This window comes from Vigna angularis, chromosome 10 (assembly GCF_016808095.1).
Source record: "Vigna angularis cultivar LongXiaoDou No.4 chromosome 10, ASM1680809v1, whole genome shotgun sequence".
NCBI classification, from domain to species: Eukaryota; Viridiplantae; Streptophyta; class Magnoliopsida; order Fabales; family Fabaceae; genus Vigna; species Vigna angularis.
Window position 1 is genome coordinate 4471190 of NC_068979.1, and position 22173 is coordinate 4493362.

At 29.7% G+C, this 22173-nt stretch overlaps 1 protein-coding gene across 1 annotated transcript; it reads right to left on the reverse strand.

Moving 5' to 3' along the window:
- Window positions 1–10019: 10019 nt before the first annotated feature.
- On the reverse strand, window positions 10020–11231 carry LOC108335498 (EPIDERMAL PATTERNING FACTOR-like protein 2). Its single transcript, XM_017571521.2, has 3 exons — window positions 10756–11231; window positions 10637–10671; window positions 10020–10521 (listed from the first exon to the last, which is right to left on the reverse strand). The coding sequence occupies exons 1-3, from the start codon at window positions 10868–10870 to the stop codon at window positions 10276–10278; spliced, it is 396 nt and encodes a 131-aa protein (XP_017427010.1). The 5' UTR covers window positions 10871–11231; the 3' UTR covers window positions 10020–10275.
- Window positions 11232–22173: the final 10942 nt, after the last annotated feature.

Sequence of the window (22173 nt, forward strand, 5' to 3'; positions counted from 1 at the left end):
CTGCACCTTCCTTTTTTCTTCCTGCACTTCCATGAAAGTTGTATTCCCCCAACTTCTTTATTTTTAATATTTTTAGATTGAATATTTCGGAAATTAATTTTAGATTTGGGAAATATTTTCGGAAACATCCTTTACTTTCTACACTTTTTTTCTTTTACTTTCTTGTAAAATACTTTTCATATTGTACTTTTAATTTTTAAAAAATATTCTGAATTGATGAAAAGTGTCATTAAATTAATAAGACGCACGAGTAAGTCTAGATAGAATATGGATCAGGATATTAGCGGGGAGAAATTAGGTCATAAATAGCTCCCCAAAATCTTCGTTACTTAGGTTTTGTTCATTTGGAGAGATTAATTGAGGGGATTTGAAGGTAAAAATTTTTGTTGTTACCTCCAAATCTACTAAAATAAACAACAAAAAAATTTACCTTGAAATCCTCTGAAATTCCCTCAATCACTCTCTCCCAAATCTATTCAACAAAGCCTTAGCGATAAAATGGTTTATAAAGTAAAAAATGAAAATAATGTGAAGCACTGAATATTAGTTAATTGAATCTGAAACCGTAGTCGATCTTCTCCATGTTAAGTAATAGTTTATTTATATACATATGACATTATGCAGGTTACATTTAATGTCGAATGTACTATATGAAATATACCGATCGGAGTTAATGATCATTTATGGGTAGTTAGCACGTATATTAGCAGGTATTAATGTGTTAGATTGCCTTACGGTTTACAAATATACTCTATTAATAATTAATTATTGGGTTTGCTAAAAATATACTACATTAATGATTAATCAATGTGTTTGGCTGCTACAACCCTATAAATATACTATTTGATGTGCAGGTAAAATAACATTGATCTATTTAATAAAATAAAGACCTCTTTGAAAATGATATCTGACTTGCAAATCAACAACCCATCGGAGTGGATTATGTTATTGAAGAGGATTAAACGGTTAAAAAAGAGTAGGACAAAAAAGGACGACCAACCATCAGACAGTTTCAACCGAAACACTGAGTTTTTCATAAATGATAAACCTATTTTCTGAAAGAATAATTCTATTTTTAAAGTAGTAGACAACAAGAGTACCCTATTTAGATTATACATACCTCCAACTTCTCACATTTCCCTATCAGAGACACCCTATGTTGCAATTAAAGTATATAAAATAATAAATGAATGTACTAAACCGTTTTTTTTATCGTGTTGCAATTATGTTGCTTCTGTTAGGCTTTTTATGATGATACACAGCAAGCGTGAGAGCTAAGAAAGAAGCCTAACCTTCTAGGATAATGAATTTCTTATGGAATAACAATCTTCTTCAAGAACTTCCTTCCTTAATCATTATCATTGGTAGCTTTGTGGGATCTGCTAATAGCTTTTGTTCTTCTGTTTTGTAGTGACCCGATATAATGACTCTTGGATTGTTTGGAATTGCCAAAAATGTTATAGGGGTCAGTTTCTCTGTATTTGATGCTCATTTCTTCTTGGTTTTTCTAATTGTATTGCTAAATTGGGATTGTCATTGTCACATGACGAAGTTGACACGTGACAAATTTTTTATTTTTAAAAAAATATTAAAAAAAATAAAAATAAAAAAGATTTTAAAAAGATTTAAAAAAATCATAAGCTGGTGACACTTTTTTAACAATATTAGCTCATCGAAAATAAAAAGTAACTTAACGATTAAACCTATGTTTTAGTTTTAAAATTTTTTAAATTGAAATCAATATAAAGTATAAGAATAAAAAGATAATTCATTGGACGGTCAAGGCCAACGAGTGTAAAAGGTCAACCAAAGGTAAACAAGAGTGTAAAAGTTGCAACTTTATTTTAATTTGGGGCGACCATTGGATTTTAGCTTTAACCCCTTAATAATTAATTGCTGCTCTAATGGAATTATAAGAGTTCTATTCTTTTGCATTAGTAAGACAAATTATTAGTTCCTATCTCTGGTAAACAATAAATTTTTCCTTTTCTCTCTTGCACTATCGCTTGGTTTTAATCGACTCACGTCTCTCATCTGAAATTTCATGATTAAAGTCTAAATCAGTTTTCAATTTATGTTTAGTGAAATATTGAAGGGACAATCTTTCTATACCAATAAATAGGAATGCTATTAAAAAATGCAAAACGTTTAACAAATTGTAAAAGTTATATTGTCTGTTTGGCATAAGGATTAACAACATGTCGACAATTTGGCATGGCATGAAGATGAAGGATGAGAGTCCATCCACAGTTGCTGCTATGTTTTTCCTAACCTAAGTTTTGAATTAACTTGTAGTCTTCATAAGTGAATATAATCTTTTTAATTTAATATTAATTTTTTTAATTTGTTATATTATATTTCAAATTTTAACGTTTAAATTAAAACATATGTCATACGATATAAAGTATGTAAAAGACTAGGGGGGACAGTAGGTGACACGTGCATATGCATGAGATGAAAGTGTTTTATGCTAAAGTTAATGTTTGGAGAAAAGGGTATGGATTGAACTGAGAAGAGGGAAGGTGATGGAGTGAAGGCATGCAGAGCCAAATGGTAATGTGCAATATCTTATATGAATAGTAGCAGTGATGATGGTTGGATACAAACAAAATCTCACCTCAAATAAAACATGAAATACACGTGAATTTATATACACATATAAAATACTTTTTTTAATAAGAGATTTTTTTGAAGTGGTATCAAAAGTAAATCCTCAAATACTTAGTTCGTTGATAGGCATCTTGAAAGTTTGTGGCAACTTTTTAAGAGAAAAGCCTCTGAATCACTCGTCAGGGAGAGACCTTGTCCAGCATGACAACAGTTTTGATACTTTCTATTTGTTTTCTTCTCTTCTTTTTGGAGGGAGTACACTATCATGGCTTATAATATCATCACTCGCACCTGCTTTTCTAGCCACTTTGTTTTTCTATTTCTTTATTACTAACATACAACTAATACCTCCCAAATCAAACTAAGCTAATAACAACGTTTGTTTCTTCAATAGGTCCTGGGAAACCGTGCATTTGGTTATCGATCGAATGCACAACATTAATAGCTTTATTCTTTTTTCTTTATCTTGTTTACTTTTTGTTTTTTAATTCTCATGCATTCACACATGCTTGCTCAGGGTTCTAAGAATTTAAGCAACTCTTGAAGTCGCTCCCCATCATACGCTGTTAAGGCCTAGCACTTCGGCATGGGGAATTGCTGCCTTGTTGTAGGTAGAACAAAACGTCAATGTTTCAAAAATTGCAGAAAAGAAGCAGCTGAGGCGCATGACCGTTGATCACAGAACACGCTCAACTTAAGGGTAAATAATTTATAATATATTTTTATTATATAATCTTAAATGTATTTCTTTAAATAGTATAATTTAATATGGTTGAGTTTTAAATGGTAGAATTTTAAATGTTTTTGAATGGTAGATTGTGTGCATAAAATTGAAATATATTTTATTATTTTTGTCATTCCAAAAATACCTTGCAAGATAGTTATAAAAAGTAACTTTTGAGATAGTTCCCAATTAGGATACTTTCATAAAGTATGTTTCGGAATTGTTGTAATGAATAACATTTTTTTCATTTAAAAAAAAAAGGGAAAGGACCTTTAGGATGAGTGAATTGATTTTCAATGCTGATAAAGTTGGGACCGTGGTTGTTCATTTCCGATTGTGAAAGAAAAAACTAAAAGAAGGGGTGAGAAATGGGAAACGTGAAAACTATAAAAGGAGAGTGTATAAATGGAATTATTTGAAGAAAAAAAAAGAAATTAAGGTTAATGAGATAAATTTGATACACAAAAGAAGGAAAGGAAAAGTAAATAGTAATACCCTATTTGTTCCATTCTGAATGGCATATTCTAACAAGGAAATATCTTTTAAATTAGGTGTTTTGAAAAATATGTTTGAACATTTAATCTGGAACTTTTTTTATTTCGAAATGTCTATTATGGAGAAAAAAAAGTTCGATTCAAAACTACTTTCCAAAATAGACATTCCATAATTAAAAAAAAAAAGAATATGAAAGAGAGGATGACTTTGAATGTTGTTGTCCGAAAAATGTTAATCAAGTGCTATAAATGGCTGAAGGGTGTTTCATCCTACATCACCAAACTCTTCGTCTGCATCTCCATTTTATGTTTTGTTTAAAAGTTGTATATTAATTATTGACCACACCTCCATTTCATCCTATCATGTGGAAAGAGATGGTTGGTTGGAGTGTTGTTACTTGAATGCATTGCTGGTTGAGATACGTACTTCTGGTGATATGCTGGTTGAATTGGTGGTGGGAGATTGTTGGGAGGTTAACAGTTTATTTTTGTTGTAATTTGTTTCACTTACATGAGAAGCGCATCAACAATTAATAGAATATAAAAAAACTTCACATGTCTATATTTGAATGTTTGATCTTTATTATATAAAAATTTAATTATATCAGTTATTTAATTATTTTATTTGTTTATAATTATTTTTAAATTTATATATTAATTTGTATGAATTTATAATTTAATTAAAAAAAATTAATTGTTAAAAAATAATATTTATGAATTTATTAAATTTAATAAAAATATTTTTAATAAAATTTGGAATATGTGTATCGAATATAAAAATCCGAATGAGAGGTCATCTAATGTTGATATGCGATCAAATATGGGATATACAAATTTAATTTTTGTTTTTTTAAAGTTTAATTCCGTATGCTTATTTAATTATTTTATTAATTTATAATTATATTTAAATTTATGTATAATTTTTATGAATTTATAATTTAATTAAATTATTTTTAATGGTTAAAAAGTAATTTTTATAAATTTTTAAAATTTAATATAAATATCATAGAAATGAAAATATTCATCGGATATTAATATCCGAGAAAGTACTCATCGGTCCTCAATATCCGATAAATAAAGTATCATGCAGATCCAATTTGTATATATTTGTTATTTTCTTTACATTTTTTTTACTTGTTTTCTATTTGCTGCATGATGCTTTATTAAGCTTTTTTTTTTTACATGTTTTTTCCTTACTGCACGCTGCTTTATTAATATTATGCATTATTAAGTCTTTTTACATTGCTTTATGTTTGTTGCATGCTTTTTTATTAATATTAATTAACAATAGAATTCTTTTATAAAAAAATATAAATAAAACCAGTTAACTTAATTTTTATAATTATTAAATTTTGTTATGTATTTTAAATGTTTAATTTTTATAATATAAAAAATCACATTTATAGTTATTTAAATTATTCGTAAGTTGATTATATTATTTATAAATGTATAATTTATATTATTAGTTTATGATTTTATAATTTAATTATAAATGTTAATTTATTGTATTAGGTTTTTTTTGTTAAATTTTGTGTATAAAATAAATTATTAATTTTTCTTTTATTTATTAAAAAATTTAGTATTTAGAATTGATATGAAAATTTTTAACAATGAGATGACCTTTATACTGGAAGAATGGAGAGAGGATGAGAAAAATTCAAAAGAAGAAAAATGAGATACAAAGAGTATTAAAATGCAAGAAAGAAGTATGAGGGAAGAATTTCTGTGCATACTGGTAAGAGGAAGAATCTTTGACCATTTTATTTTTTGTTTTTTTAAATATTAAAAGTTTCTTGATTATAGGATAATTTGGGTATTTTAGAAAATTTTGGAGGTGTAGGATGAAGGGGTTAGAGGTGCAGGATGAAACATCGTGGATGAAGGGTTCAAATAAGTGAAGACGGAGAGTTGCTCCCTCCACCACCACCAACAGCTTCCTGCACCACCCTCATACCTAATTTGTCCTTCTATAAAACAGATGTCAACATCTGTTTCACCTTCAACAGATATTGACATCCGTTTACATATTTTATATTTTAGTTTATTGTTTTTATTTTAAAAAAAAACTTTAACGGATGTGCCAAATCTGTTTAATAGATTTTTAAAAAGTATTTTATTTATTATTTAAATAATAATATATAAATTAAATTAATAATTATTATTTTATTAAATAAAATAAAATTAATTTATAAATAATTAAGTAATAATTTTAAAAAAATTAAATAATATTTATATATTAATTTAAAATATAAAAAATTAAAAAACTAAAAACTAAAAAAAAAACTAATTCAACAGATGTCGCCACATCCGTTACATCCGTTTAGTAGATTGATAACAAAAATTTTAATTATTATTTAAATAATAATACATAAATTAAAATTAATAATAATTATTTTATTAAATAAAATAAAATTAATTTATAAATAATTAAGTAATAAATTTAAAATAATTAAATAATATTTATATATTAATTTAAAATACAAAAAATTAAAAAACTAAAAACTAAAAAAAAAATTCAACGGATATCGCCACATCTGGCACATCCGTTTTAATATATTTATAAAAAATATTTTAATTATTATTTAAATAATAATACATAAATTAAATTAATAATTATTATTTTATTAAATAAAATTAATTTATAAATAATTAAGTAATAATTTTAAAAAACTTAAATAATATTTATATATTAATTTAAAATACAATAAATTGAAAAACTAAAAATTAAAAAAATAAAACTTAATGGATGTGGCACATCCGTTGAATAATTTTTTCTTTAATAAATGTTGACATTCTGTTGAAGAAAAGAAGTGAAAGTGTAAGATATTTTAAAATATAAAGAATAGTTTTAGAATTTAAAAAGATATGATAGTGTAAGGAGCAAAGTAGGTGATGTAGGGAGCGTGAAGACGAGGGGAGGGCAGAGGTGCACAACTAAGAAAGGAGAGGCTCAGGTGAAATTATTTTATTATAAATTTAGGAGGGGTAAAATGGAAATATAAAAATTTATGGGGACTGCAGGAGGAAAAATGGAGGTGCGGGAAGAAATTCCCCTCTTTTTTCTACAGCTAGGTTTGTGGCCCAATTCTATCTTAGCGAACCAAGATTTATGTTGGGCCTTTCAGACGTGAGCACATGATGTTTAGTTACGAGGTACACGAATATTTAGGTCTGTTTTTTTAACTTAACGTTTGATAAGTGTGGTTAAAGTAAACGGTAAGAATTGAGTGTGGTTAAAGTAGCTTGTAAGGTGGGGAACCCAAAACAATAGAGCCAAGTCAACTAATTCTTGAAAATGCATTGAGGTTAATGCCAAAAACGATGTGGGATGTGGCATTTTTTGGTGAATATATCCTGACAAAGGCGTTATATAATAGAATAATAATAATAATAATAATAATAATAAGAATCAGAATGAGAATGTGAGTGCTTTATCACTTACCACAGCTGCTGCTCCATCAGCATCAGATGGGAATTAAAGTAATGACTGGTGTATTCAGTACATTTTATTTGTCCACGCCACAGGGATGGGCCATCTTCAAAACCGTGTTGCTGATATTTACAGCACAAAAAACTTGAGAGAAAAAGGCTTGTATATATCATGTCATGTATGTAATGTATGGGGGGCATTGGAATCACTATTCCTTTTCTCATCGTGGTCCCCAACCCAACCTTTTCAGTTGTCTCTGTCTTGACCTTTGCTTTGCACCAACATTCTCTTTATTTATTTTTCTTGTTTTTCATACATACCATATGTTCATGGACTTCTTGCTTAATCCCATTTCCTTCATCTGCATTATTCACCTCAAAAATATGCCTTCTCCTTCAACTTTTCAACTAAACAAATAACACAACCTTCTGTTCTTTCTGTAGTCATATTTTCGTCTGCTCAGCATTTTGTAATCAAAAACTAGTTTGCAATAATTTATCTTCAGATGCAACAATAAATGTAACTTTTGTTGTTAAGAAAACATTTCTCTTCATGCAATGAATGTAATGATTAATCAGAGTTCTGATATTTGATATATTACAATTGGGTAGAATGATTAAATTCGCAATCATCTTCTGAACGAGAAATGCTACCCGTGATGGCTAGAAATGCTCATGAAACTAAATGAAAGTGAAAGCTTTTGGCTTACTATTGATACCAAAGAAATAATGGTACTGAAATCAATTTCCGTTATTAAATTAGCTTCTTTGTGTCTCAGACTCTGACCCATTTATGGTTATGCTTCGCATAACTTTTGGAAAGTTGCATAACCATTTAAATTAAGAGGTCAATGCATGTTCTTCGTTTTCAACAAGTTATGTACACAGAATAGAAAATTATAGTAATAATTATGCGCATTGGGTTCAAATTTGCTTCACGACAAATGGGTTTTCGAAGGGTACTACTGTTGCACCTTATTTTTATGCAAAAGCAGTCGCGCAAATCCATCAATCATCTATTCAATCCACAGTGTGGAAGCCATTATTGTAGTGACTGGATATTCGTAAAATAAGACGAATTGTCCAAACAACAAATGTACCAGTATTGCTGTTCAAGACAATGCAAGTTATACGCAGTTTGGTTCGAATTTAATCTTCATATCTGACGCATTTGCCATTTAGTCTCTAATTTTGTTAAAACTTCAGTTGATGTTTGTTTAGGCAAAGAAAATGATTTTATTAGCACCCATGAAAAAACTAGTACAAAGAAAGAGTATTTTTAGACATCTACGAAAAGGACTCAAAATAACTGACACAGAAAGAAGTTTATATAACCCTTCACAAAGTTTGCTTTACTGAAAACAGCATCTGATCTGGTGTCTTCTAACTATTGATGCACCAATCAACATGTTCAAGATGGGAAGGGTGTTACATCATGTGACTTCTTATTGTGTTGTCATTTTGAACAGAAATCACAGAGTAGGATTTCATTCCAACAAACCATCTCCCTCTGTTCATGGACTCAGCAGTTTACCACCAATTAATGGAAAAACTGCTGCCAATTTCTTAGGATACTAGGAAAATTTTAGCTCTGCATACCATTCTCTGCTTCCTTTCGGTGGCTAGTTATCAGTGCCAATTATCGTTTGACCACACAGTATATATCGATTCTCGAATACTACAATTCACTGTAGAGTCAAACAGTGGCAATGCATTCATAATACATCTTCATCATTTTCTACATGCATGAGTGATAACCAAAGTGCGACTTTGAACATGTTACATCACTCATTATTCTAGTACTTGGATATTCAGCAAAAATTTAGTTTTAGTTTTATTTACTGTCTTGTTTGTTCCTTGTTCATTTAAGTAAACAAAATCATTATATATCTTAAACTGCTTGACATCATTTATAAATTTTTGCTCTAGAAAAATGCAGAATAGATTGATCACTCCAATTCAGTGGTGTGGGTCACAGTATATGAGAAATCTAGTTGAAAGCAACCTAATACTCGCTCAGGACAAGTAGTGAACAATTAATGTCTGTTCACGTTTTGGAATAATAATATAAGAAAAAAGGAAATCAAGAGTACAATCAGAGGTTAGGTTGTCAATTTTTCTTTTTGTTGCTTTCTCATATTGCATGTAGCAGAGTTTGGCTCCGTCTAGAGAGTGCTACAGGATTTCTCAATAGAAAGAACACAGAAAGTAAAGCACAGTTCTGTGCTGTTTTTTCAAAACTTAGAAAAGATTGATTGTATTCTTTGACCTCATGTTAGTGCAGGATTCTCAAGGGAAAACAAATAAGAATATCATTTAACTTGTTTTCAAATGTTCTGTAATACATCTATAAATTAGTTGCATGTCAGTTATATTAGGTAGGAAATTTGTTCCTTCCATTAATTTTATAAGTTTCATTGTACTGTCGTAAAATCACTTTTCTCCTTTGTATATCTCCAATGACAACTTCTCATATTATTTGGGAAGTTTTAGCCATGCTAATATATATATATATATATATATATATATATATATATATATATATATATATATATATATATATATATATATAATATTTATTTATATATATATATTACAGAAAAATAAAAGAAATAAAAACAGAAATATTCACTCCAATCTCCATGTCCATCTACTATCACCCCAGAAATGAACAGAAGAAAGCAACTATGCTGCTCTATGCAAACTGGCACTCATTTTAAGTTTTAAGCTTGCAGAATCTGCTTTAGAGAAGAGGAAGTAAGTGCTAAATTAACTCGTAAACTGCAATTTACATGTTAGACGACCATAGCAGCCGCAAATGATACAACTAAAGGAAATGAGGGCAGTTTACTATAGAAAAATAAAAGCTCTCCTCAGAGAGAGGTCATTGAGAGGTAAAAGCCAAAAGACTAAAAAAACAAAAAGAATTACTTAGAAATGTATATTCATGTACAAAATTGGTAAATCAGTTGCTGTCATCCTTGATTATCTAACAACTACATTGTGGAACAATTTGAATCAGGGGTTGAAAATACGGTTCCCACATTTGCACTTCCAACTCATGGGCTTGTAGTTGGACCCGCCTTCTCCCATTGGAAAAGCACTAGTTGACAGAGTTGAAGAGTTGATCCTCCCATTCTGCGCTTGAGGATTTGTAGGTACCTGAATGGCCTCACAGTGTCCACAAGACCTGCACCTTCTCTCGCATCTTGGTGGCCTTGAGCCTATCTGCGCCCTTACCATTGTTTTGTCATCATGTACTGTCTACACAAATCAGCATCATTTCTCATGCAGTTAATGTTTGTAATGAGTAATGAATCAGTCATGCTAATAATTAGCAGGGAGTGAAGAACCTCTTTAAAAGTAAGCTGGGTTGTACCTGATAAAATCCATTCTGTTTGGGAGTCTTTCGACCTGTTAGAACAAAGATATGAAATTGTTAGTTGCAGATGGTACTGGTGTCCATTTGGAAGCTTTGAAAACTTGTAATGAATGAACCTTCAGTAACAAGTCCGAGCTGGGTCCAACTTGAAATTATGAGAAAGCAAAGAGAAATGGTAACAAGTGTGAGTGTTCGGGCACAGATAAAATGGTGATGATCACGTCGTCCCATTGTGGTGTATAAAGAGCACAGAGTGAAGAGAGGTGAATAAGAAAGAGAAATTAAGAAATGAAAGGACGGAGAGTATAATATAGTAGGAGAAGATGAAGCAAAGAGCACAAAGTGAGTGAGTGAGTGAGTGACAGGGTGGAAGGAGGGAGGAATAAATATATTGCTAAAAAGACCTTTTCATGTTGAAGTGATGGAACATAGAAGGACAAATGAGAAAAATGCAGAGGGGCAAGAAAAGGAGGAGCCCCGAAAAGGGAAACACCTCTCCTTTGGTCGACGAGCCTCTGTCAAAACAAGAAACCAAAGATTGTATAATAATTGCTGCAACTGCAAGGGAGAAGCATAGACATTACATTACAATTACATCCCTGACTGAGAACTGAGAACCCCAAATACATGATAGCAGATAAGACAAGTAGAATATATAAACAGCAAAAGGCCACCATTTTTCACCAGATGTGAGGGAAAATCTCCCACTAGAGGACATGCATTTACAGCTGTAGATTTTTGTTCGTTTTTCATTTATTTTACACATGCTTGCATGCATGTATGTGCATACTGTTTTTAATTCATAACTTTAATTTTATGTGTTTTGTTTTTGGTTTGAGGTGTACCATTGGTTCTGTAGTATTTGTCAGCAGAGTAGTCCCACCATAGAATACATATACAACGGTATTACTCTACATTCCCCTCTCTCTTTCTGTCTGAGTGCGAGAAAGAGAAAGAACATAATCTCTCTCTGGCTTCAACATTATGGTATTATCTTTTCACTCTATCATTATGCAATCACATAAGATCCTGGCAATCATTCTTCTTTTTCTCTGGTTGGGGTTTGGTAAATCTGATGGAATGATTCAGAACATGCATTCCTTCTGCTGTGTTTCATACTCACACTGCTAAGCTAGCGACTAATAACCAGCCTTCAGCCGCATACCAATGCTTACATAATAACATCTTTCCCACGCTCGCATCTCTTGTCGTTTTATCTACTTTTGTTCAGTACAAAAACCACTAATTCATACTATACAAAGGATTTGTAAGATTGAGTTAATTTTAAATTAAGTTATTGCATTTCACCTAATCGTGTCAATTTAGATTAAATTACAGAAAGTATAACTTATTACTTCTGGTAAACGTGGGTAAATTATGTTAAGGTTTCCTTCTTCTGAACTTACTCAAACACGTTATGAATCTCAGACGTTGATTGTACATATTGACAAATTTGGGCTTTCTAAACTCCAAAGCTTTTTTTCTTGTTTGTGAAAAGATGACATGGCCCAATTTGTACAATGAATGATTCTCCACTCCTAGTGTGTAGTCCAATCAGATGTTAAAGGCTGAGCCAACCCACTTTCTGAGAGAAAACAAAATACGAAGCAACCCACGCCCACTTGATTATGATCATAAAAAAAGTTACACCTGCAACAAAAAGAAGCATTTAAAAACTGTTTCCATTTTTTCTTTCTAAAATAATCAATGCATCAGCAAAAAAGGATATCACAATGTTGCATAAGATTAAACACTTTGTACAAAACTTTACTTCTATGCTAAATTTGTTAAAATGGGTTCAGTAAAAAAGTTTACTTTAAAGAGTCAAAATGCATTTAAATCAGTTTTGGATTAATCTTTTGTACAAAGTGTTTAATCTTTTATTTATAAATATATATATATATATATATATATATATATATATATATATATATATATAAAAGGTTTTCAAATGGGAAAGTTTAAGTAAACTCGTGAAAGTTCAGTAAATTCGATACAAATCGTAAACTCGTAAGAGTTTATTTTTAAATGAAAAAAAAATATAAATTCATAAAAATATTTTTCATATAAATATATTAATTAAAATATATAAGTTTCATAAGAATATTGTTCATAAAAATATTATAAAATATAAATAAAAATATCAAAGTCATTATGATTATTTCTATAGTAATAGCATCATTTATGGAATGAAGATACACTTGGATTTGGATTAGTTGGCATTATTGAATTTGATATTACTTTTAAATTTTTTCACTAAAAAATGGCAGGACTTAGGATTTAGAAAAACAAACAAAAAATTTCATGTAATAAAACCATAAGAATTTAATTTTTTAATAAATCATTTATATACTAAAATAAAAAATTTAATAAAAAATTATAAATTTCAACTTCAATAAAAATTTCAATTTCTAATAAAATCATATAGGATCAGGGTTAGGCTCTAATTTTAGAATTAGAAAACTTCACTCAACACCACTTGCGGCTTGTTAGCTGAAAAAACGGTGAGTGCACCGATCACAGCGTAGCAAGTGATAAATATCGTTCTCTCCCAAGGGACTTATGCAATACATGACAACGCTTCCTTTCATAACTCAATTAGACATCAAAGTGTATAAAAAACATAAGAAACTCTTTTTGGTATTTTTATCAAACAATTGGTGTGCAAGGAATTTAACAGAGAGTATTTACAATTTGTTAAGACTAGAATTCATCCATTTCATTCTCATGCATTCACAAACATCTCAATTCCATCCAATAGGTGTTCAATTTCACTTCTAAGTTCAATTCATATTTCTCAATACATCAAGAATCAAAATTCATGCATGGGTGGTCAATCCAAAGCAAGCATTAAGCATAGAAATCGAATACTAACATGAATTGGAAAAGCATATAACATTAACATCACAAAATATATAAGAATTCCATGTTTTACAACTAATCTCAACAAATAGGAAAAGCCCTCCATGATGGAGAACTTAGGGTTCTACAAAATTAAAGAGATAGGGAAGAAATTGGAACCAAAGAAAGGATGCACAGCCTTTTCCAAAGTTTTTGGCAGATGCTCCATGCTCCATTTGCGCCTCCCCTTCGCATCTCCATCTCCAATTTGTGACTCATCTCTTCCTCAACCCAAAAGGGGCAAAATCACCATTGATGAAGCTTGAAGACCCAAGGAGGAGTGGGAGAGCTTCCCAACACCCCAAACACCCTCCAAGGGCCTCTCCCAATCTCTGTAGGTGAAGAATGAAGTGTAGGAGGAGAAGAATGCTCAAAAAATCGCGAGACCCATGTTTAAATAACCCATTTTGACACATCAGCACCTACCGCGCTCAGCCCCCTTCCTGGGGCACCCGGCGCGAGAGTTGCGTGAAGACTGGCGCCCAACCCCCTTCCTGGGGCGCCCAGCTCGAGCACACCAAAAATCAGTTTCTGTGCAGGTGGCGCTTAGCCCCCCTGAACTAGGGGGGCCTGGCCTGATTTTTCTGTACTGTATCTTTTTCACTTTTTCTGTAGATCTGCTTGCTCCAAAGGCGTCCAACACTGGTATTTGCTTCAAATTGATCTTTTATTGTCCCAAAACATGTTCTCTTGAGTTCTTGCTTGTTTTCCTCCACTAGAATTGTTTCCTATTCATTTATTTCACACACTCAAATAAAGAGATTAGAGGTAAAAACAAGCATATACTAAATAAAACACAAGAAAACTAGAAAACACACTAAACTTGAGGATAAAACAAGATAAAAGCTATGAAGGTGTTGATTTATTCACAAAATATATACACAAAAACACGTAAAATCAACCCTTATCACGACTCGGAGAATGTCGGACCAGAAGCTGTGACAACGAGGAAGGCGGTGAGGATGGCGGCGAGTGCGACAGTGATCGCAAATCAGGAGATCGGCATCGGGGACGAAACGCGACCACCCACGACAAGCGAACGAGCGACGACCACGATCGACAAGCAGACCAAACGCGATCACAAACGGCGACCACAAACGACGATCGGACGGAGCGAAGCTTGACCACGAGCGACAAATATCAGTGGTGAAGTGAAACAAAATAAAAATGAAGAACACTAATCAAGTTATTGAACCCTAAACAGAACAAATCTTCCTTTCTTCGTCTTTGCCTTTTTCGAACTCGCTAAATCACTGTGAAATCACGATTTTGAATGATTCCACCGAGTCCATGTATGATTCTATCGAGTTCAGTCCAAAAACGAGTTTGGTTCCGAGTTAACTCAGAAACCATAACTGGGAACATATACTCGAACGAGTTAACGAGTTATCTCGCGAGTTTGACAACCATGTATATACATATACATATATATACAGATACATATATACATATATACATATACATATACATACATATATACATATACATATACATATACATATACATATATATATACACATACACATATACATATACATATACATATACATATACATATACATATACATATACATATACATATATACATATACACATATACACATATACATATACATATACATATACATACATATGCATACATATATATATATATATATATATATATATATATATATTTTAATTGTGTCAAATTGATCCAGCTCATATAATATGTGGAATAAACAGGTTTAAGCTATGTTAGTGAGTTTTTGTTAATTTTGTGAGAGTTATAAAATTATAATTTTGTTAGGTAGGTTAACTTATAATTTACAAACAACCATCTTTTATCAGCCTTCCATCACTTTTACTACAAATTTTTAATATTACAATTTAATCTTTATAAATACTATTTCAATTTCAATAATGTTTTAATAATTTTGATATTTAATTTATTTATCAATCCAAATTATTTTAGATGATAATTTGATTTTCACATTGTAATAATGTTTCATGAAAGAAGTGATTATTTTTAAATATTTGTTTATTGCATTACAATACATATAATAATTTGATCTATGTATTCAGTGAATTTGTTTAATGTAATTTTAGTTTTCTTTTCTTTTCTAATTAGATTTCAATGTTCGTTCATTTTCATTAACATAGTTTAAATAGTTAATGATACATGTACAATGTGGTCAATTACTATGACGTGGTTATTTGGTCTTTGCACCTTTTTCGATCACCTTTCTTAGCTCACCTCTTTCTCAATCATTCATTCATCATTTCTTTCATTTTTTTTCTCCACTTTTGATTAGTAAAACGGAGACATTTTAGTTAGAAAATGAGTAAGTTAGAACCTAAAATCCTAAATCAGGGGCACACGAACACTCAAAGAGCACATCTTTCACTTCCAATCATTGTGATTGAATAAAATGTTGCAATTGTGGGTGATTTAGAGAAAGTAAGATTTGGTGTTAATGTTACTTTCTTGGAAAGTTAGTGTTAATGTTGTTTTCTTGGAAGTGGATTTTACATTAAGTAACTATGAACTTATATTTTTCTGTTACATGTGTAAAAGTTGTGAGTGACTATGGTAATTTACACATTTCTTGTACTTTTGGAAATTCTTCCATTTTCACCAATTTATTCTCCTATGTCTTAAATGCACAAAACTACTGCAATTAGGAAGCAAACCAAAAAAGAATAATTTAATTACCAATTTAAAACTGATAATGTTGAATGGGTAATGAAATTTGTGGAGGTGAATAAGACTTTGATGGTGGAGGTGATGATGGAAGTGAGAAAGATGATGATGTTTGAAGGTCAAAGTTGCATGAAGAAAAAACCAAATAGAGTGTCACGCAAAAGTAATTGGCCACAATGTACCTTACACTTTTAACTATTTAAATGACTTTAGCAAAAATGATTAAATTGAAAAAAATAACAAAAATTGTGACTTGATCAAAAAAAAAAAAGAAAAAACTAAGACCACATTAAATAAACTCAAAGAAAACATGGACCAAATTAGTATTTAACTTTATACAAAATAAGTTAGTAAAACAAAACCTGCATAAGTATGTCAATCTACCAACTCATGGTAGATAAAGTATAATTAATAAATTTTTGTCTTATAAAGTTAAGTGAGCTAGATTAAATTGATTTAATTTACCTCAACATGTGATATGTCAATTTATTTGAGTTAGGTTGACTGGCATTTGACACTCTTATTCACATTCATATCAAAGATATTTTTGCATTAATTATTCTTCTTTAAAGTACAATTTTCTTAAAACAACATTGTTTACAATAAATGATGTTTACATAAATTAAATCATTTCATTTACTTTGATGATGAAATTTGCTAACTAATGTTAGTAAACAATTTCATTGAAAGTAACCTTCATAATTATATATTTTTCTATTGTTTATCTTAAATAAATTCATTTTATGAGAAAAATATATTTCTAGTTTGTTCCTGAAAGATTGGGCCTACAATTAACAATCATCAAATATTCACATATAAAAACTAAATTTATTATTTTATTCACAATTAACAATCATCAAATATTCACATATAAGAACTAAATTTATTATTTTCAAATAAAGATTAATTTGAATACTTCATTATACATCATGTGAGCTCTATCTTAGAACCTACAAGATCACTCATTTTGAAATAGACAAGTTTGATTCAAAGAAATAAAAACTTATTTGAATAAAAAAAGTAAGCTTAAATTTGAGTTTTTACTTATAAAAATGTTGTAATCTCATTCTTTAGATATGACTAATCTATAAAAATCTTTCTTTGTAGTCATAAAATTTTATTGTAAATATTTAACAAATTACATCAAAAGTAAAACCTATACATATAATAATTTATTAAAGTAGATTGGTATCTAACATTTATTTAATATATTACTCTCATAATAATAAAATGACAAATAAATTTGTACTTGCAAGCATTATTTAAATATTTTCTATTTATGATAAATAAATTTATGCATTGACTAAGTAAACAGATAATATCTAATTGGACATGAAGATGAGATGAATATATACACATCCTTTTCTTCCACGTTCTCATATTCGTTCCATTACTTTTATTTTAAATCACCAAAGCAATTTTAATTTATTTAATAAATAATATAACAAAACTATATCGACCTTTTTTTAGTCTTATAACACATTCAAATTGAATATTTAGTAATATCAAGTATTTTTTGTTGTAATTTATATTTTTTGAAAAAAGTATTTAATTAATATTTAAAATAATGACAAATACGAGTACACACATTCTCTACAGGAAATATGGATATGTTTGTGACAAAAAAAAATCTTTTTTGTTGAAAACGAAGATATAAATAAAAATAGGTTTAATGTGTCCCTATTTTCGTCCTGAATTTGAAATAGGTTCCTGTTATTTTTGAAGTCTTAATTAGATCCTTATTCCTGAATTTGAAATAGGTTCCTGTTATTTTTGAAGTCTTAATTAGATCCTTATTAGTAAATATAGTATAATCCATGCTAAAATTAATTAAAGAGAGGGCAAATATGGAAAGTGGTAATGTTTTTTTTGCTGAAACATGCATCATCTCTGCAAGTGGAAAATTAAAATCAAATTGGGGGATTTTTCTATTCTAGGGCTCGTGTCGTCTTAGAGTTGCTGTGGTCAAATACTAAGATGATAGAATATACTGATATACACTGAGTTCTTTATACCAATAATTTTAAAATATACTGATATACACTTATTACAAAAACAGCAGAATGTGCATCACTATATTAAATATTTGCAAGTGATTATGACCTTTTCACTGATTGCGCTTTCCTTCCTCAAACCACGAAACTTCTGATTGCGTATTCATGGACTGTCTTCTATTACATATACCACTACTGACTGTGACTTTCTAAATGAATTACTTGGTTTAACTAAGCAAATTGCAAGTTGAATGTGAATTCTGCATTTGATTCTCCATTGCGCATCCACTCGAACAACATCCACTCTTTTCCAACTCTGAGACGACACGAGTCCTAGAATAGAAAAATCCCCCAATTTGATTTTGATTTCCCACTTGCAGAGATGATGCATGTTTCAGCAAAAAAAACATTACCACTTTCCATATTTGCCCTCTCTTTAATTAATTTTAGCATGGATTATACTATATTTACTTCATTCTTTATTTCTGACTATTAAAAAATTGCATTCACAGAGGACACGTCACACACTCGTTAACGTCGTTTTATGAAATTGACGGAAAAGATTAATTTGCATCAAATTAACAAAAATAAGGATCTAATTAAGACTTCAAAAATAACAGGGACCTATTTCAAATTCGAAACAAAAATAGAGACTTATTAAGACATTAAACCATAAAAATAAAAAGAAATTTCTAGTTCTAAAGTAGAGGTTAAGTAATCAAATCTTATTTATTGTCATTCCTATACGAGAATGTGAAGTTTAAAGATAAAAAAGAATTATTTATAAATAATAAATGAATATTTTTTAGTGAAATGATTAAATTAAAACTATTGATAAAATAATTATTTATAATTTAATTTGACTATTTATATATTTTTTAACTCTTGTTATACAATGAACAAGAAAAAAGTATGGAACCCTTCACTCCTTTTTAATCATCTTAATTAGCCGGTCGGGTAATAAACGGACCTGAGCTTCTGCAAATTCAGATATTAGGTAGCAGGTACAATCCTACAGATATTTAGTCATCCTTCTGATGCAACATATATCTCTTCGAACAATACAGTATTTCGTACCAAATAAAAAACAGTAAATCTAAAACTGTTTCTTTATTCCATGTAGAATGATAAAAAAGCTTTATTCTTATCCAGCCACATCATGATAACTTTCCACAAACAAGAATTAACATGTGTGGCAATTTGATTTCCAGAAGTCCACATCCTAACAGAAAGCGTTCACCATGCTACAACGAATATCCTGCTGCTTTGTAACTATTTAGGACCATCAATTATTTCTTTGTTGTTGTAGTATTAGTGCTTCTTCAAAAGCCAACCATGCAATGAAGTTATTTCAAGTGGGGTCTGTGTGTTAGTTCGGTTCATGAAGAGAAAGGGAAAGGATGAAATCCGAACCCATTTCAAATTCCATCAATGCTCACTGGCAATGACTCTGCACTGAAAGTGAACTCTGCATTTCAACCCTACACAAATTTCCAACCACACTTATCATATGCATGCTTTGCTATTATGGATCACATTCCAGACTACTCTTTTCTCTACTTTCGTATCAAATTATACTTTTACTTCGATTTCCAACTAACACCCGTTACTCATCTCATCTTTTCTGTATGCACAAATTTAGTACTATAGTACTATTGTACAAAAACTTGAATTTGAAGTGCCACAATTCAACCAAGGATCGCATTGATTTGCCACAAAAATGTGTTCAGCTTGCCTAAATGATTGAACTAACTAGAATGACGGTGTGAAGTAGTGAACAGGATGAGTACTGTGTGCTGTCCAACTAGCCCACTCTGCTGAAATGAAATAATTACCAGTCCCAAATCAGTGACACAATTCTGTATTTTCTGCCTAAAGGTAGAAAAATGTTTAAATGGCGCTTAGTTGAAAACATCATTCACCAAACAACGAAGTATATTTATGAATTTTAGGACTTTCTGATCATTAGAAGATGACGAAGTCCACCACCACAGAAGGAACAAACCAAACATGAAAGTTTGAAACACCAGAATTAGTCCACAATAGTTACATATAGCTATTTGAGCATGACTGAAGTGACAAAGAACCAGTCCAAGCTTCTGCTTACATGAATCATAATATGATAATGGACGTGAATTGCAATTCTTTGGTAAGTTTTATCATTTTGATTCATCCTTCTCCTCAAAAAATAAGATAGCATAGGGTGAGGATTATAGTACATAAGGTTGTGTTGCTGAGGAGGAGAAAAAAAAAAGTAATGTATGATCGTTTGGTCAGCAAGCAGGCGACCATCCGACAATAAAATGGTGGATCGGATCACAAACAAGATTAACTATTAAGAGTAATTAGGTTAAACTTAAATCAGATTACTAATATATGTATTATAAGTGAATTACTCTTAATTAGAAGCAAATTATTAAAGTCTATAAATACATATTTGATATTCAAGTAGTTAGATACTTTTATTATGCATTTATTATGAAACTATTAAGACAAGCACATATACAATTTTGAAGTGTTTTATACACATAAGATCCTAATGAACCGAATAGTGTAAGAAGATTTAAGCACCATACTATAATTTAAACTTGAAATTAGAAGACAATTTGTATAAAAAGACTCAATCTTGATTCTACAAATCAAAATATTTTGACACTCTTTATGAATCTGAGGACAAAAGCAGATTTAAGTTTTATGAGATTAAGTTAAATTTAAAGTTTATTTTTCAGTAGGATATTATAATTATAAATTGAACTTATCTTATATATTTAATAATAAATTTTATTTTATATATAAATTTTCTATTGAGTTAAATTTAAAGTTAAAGTTTATTGGTTTATTGGTGTGTTTTATTTTTATAAAAAAATGTTTACCCAATTTTATGGGAAAATGTTTACGACGAAGAGGAGCTGATTTTATTATCCTATCTTATCCTTAGAATATGTGTAATAAGCAGCGACTTTTGCACCCTTGCCGACACTTTCCTACTGTTCTTGTGCTCAGGCTTTCTGGTTCATACTGCAACGCTTACGAACCACAATTAAGTGCATTTAAAAAGCAATCTCGTCACTGCACCTACACCCAATAATTTCTTATTTAAACGTCAACCTAGCACACATTTCAATTCTTCAATACTCTCCATTTCTTAGTAATGAGTTATAGGACGGTGCCATAATGAGTTAAATTCCATCGTTGATTCACAGTTATCTTAATCAAGGACATCTCAAGAGACCATTTTCGTTTAATATATGTATTTTCTAGCACTTTTATTAACAGGAATAAAATTTTTAAATGGAATCTTAAATGAAATTTTGAGTTAATAAGAATAAAAATATATATTTTTCTTATAAATATTAATAATTAAATAAAATATTTATTTAAGTATGGACATTACGTAAAAGTTCTAAAAAATCTTAAAAATAATAAAGCCTTACATAATAACTTTTGTAGTTGAGATGATTAAAAAAATATAGTATAAAATTATATTTATTCTCTTTGTTTTCTGCATTAAAGAGAATTTTTTAAGTTTATAGAAATAAAACATTTTTCTTTTAATATGATTATTTTAATATCTTATATATATATATATATATATATATATATATATATATATATATATATATATAAATGTGCATGTATATGTATATAATTGATATGTAATATCATGAAACTAAAAGTTCATCTCTTTCATTTTCTTTTTATTGTTTTTTTCTATTATCCTATTTCTTTATCTCTTTAATTCTCCACTTTTCTCTACATTTGTGATTCTGTTTGTCATTTATTTTACAAACAAATCTCAACATTAATTCTACTCCATCATAATTGAACCTAGAGTAAATTTCTTTTTTATCTAATATTATTATTTTCTTTTAGTTTGTTTACTGAGTAATTGGCAATTTCTTTTGTTTTATTACTCCAGTGTGTGAAGCATTCTTTACAGTAACCAATGTTCTTAA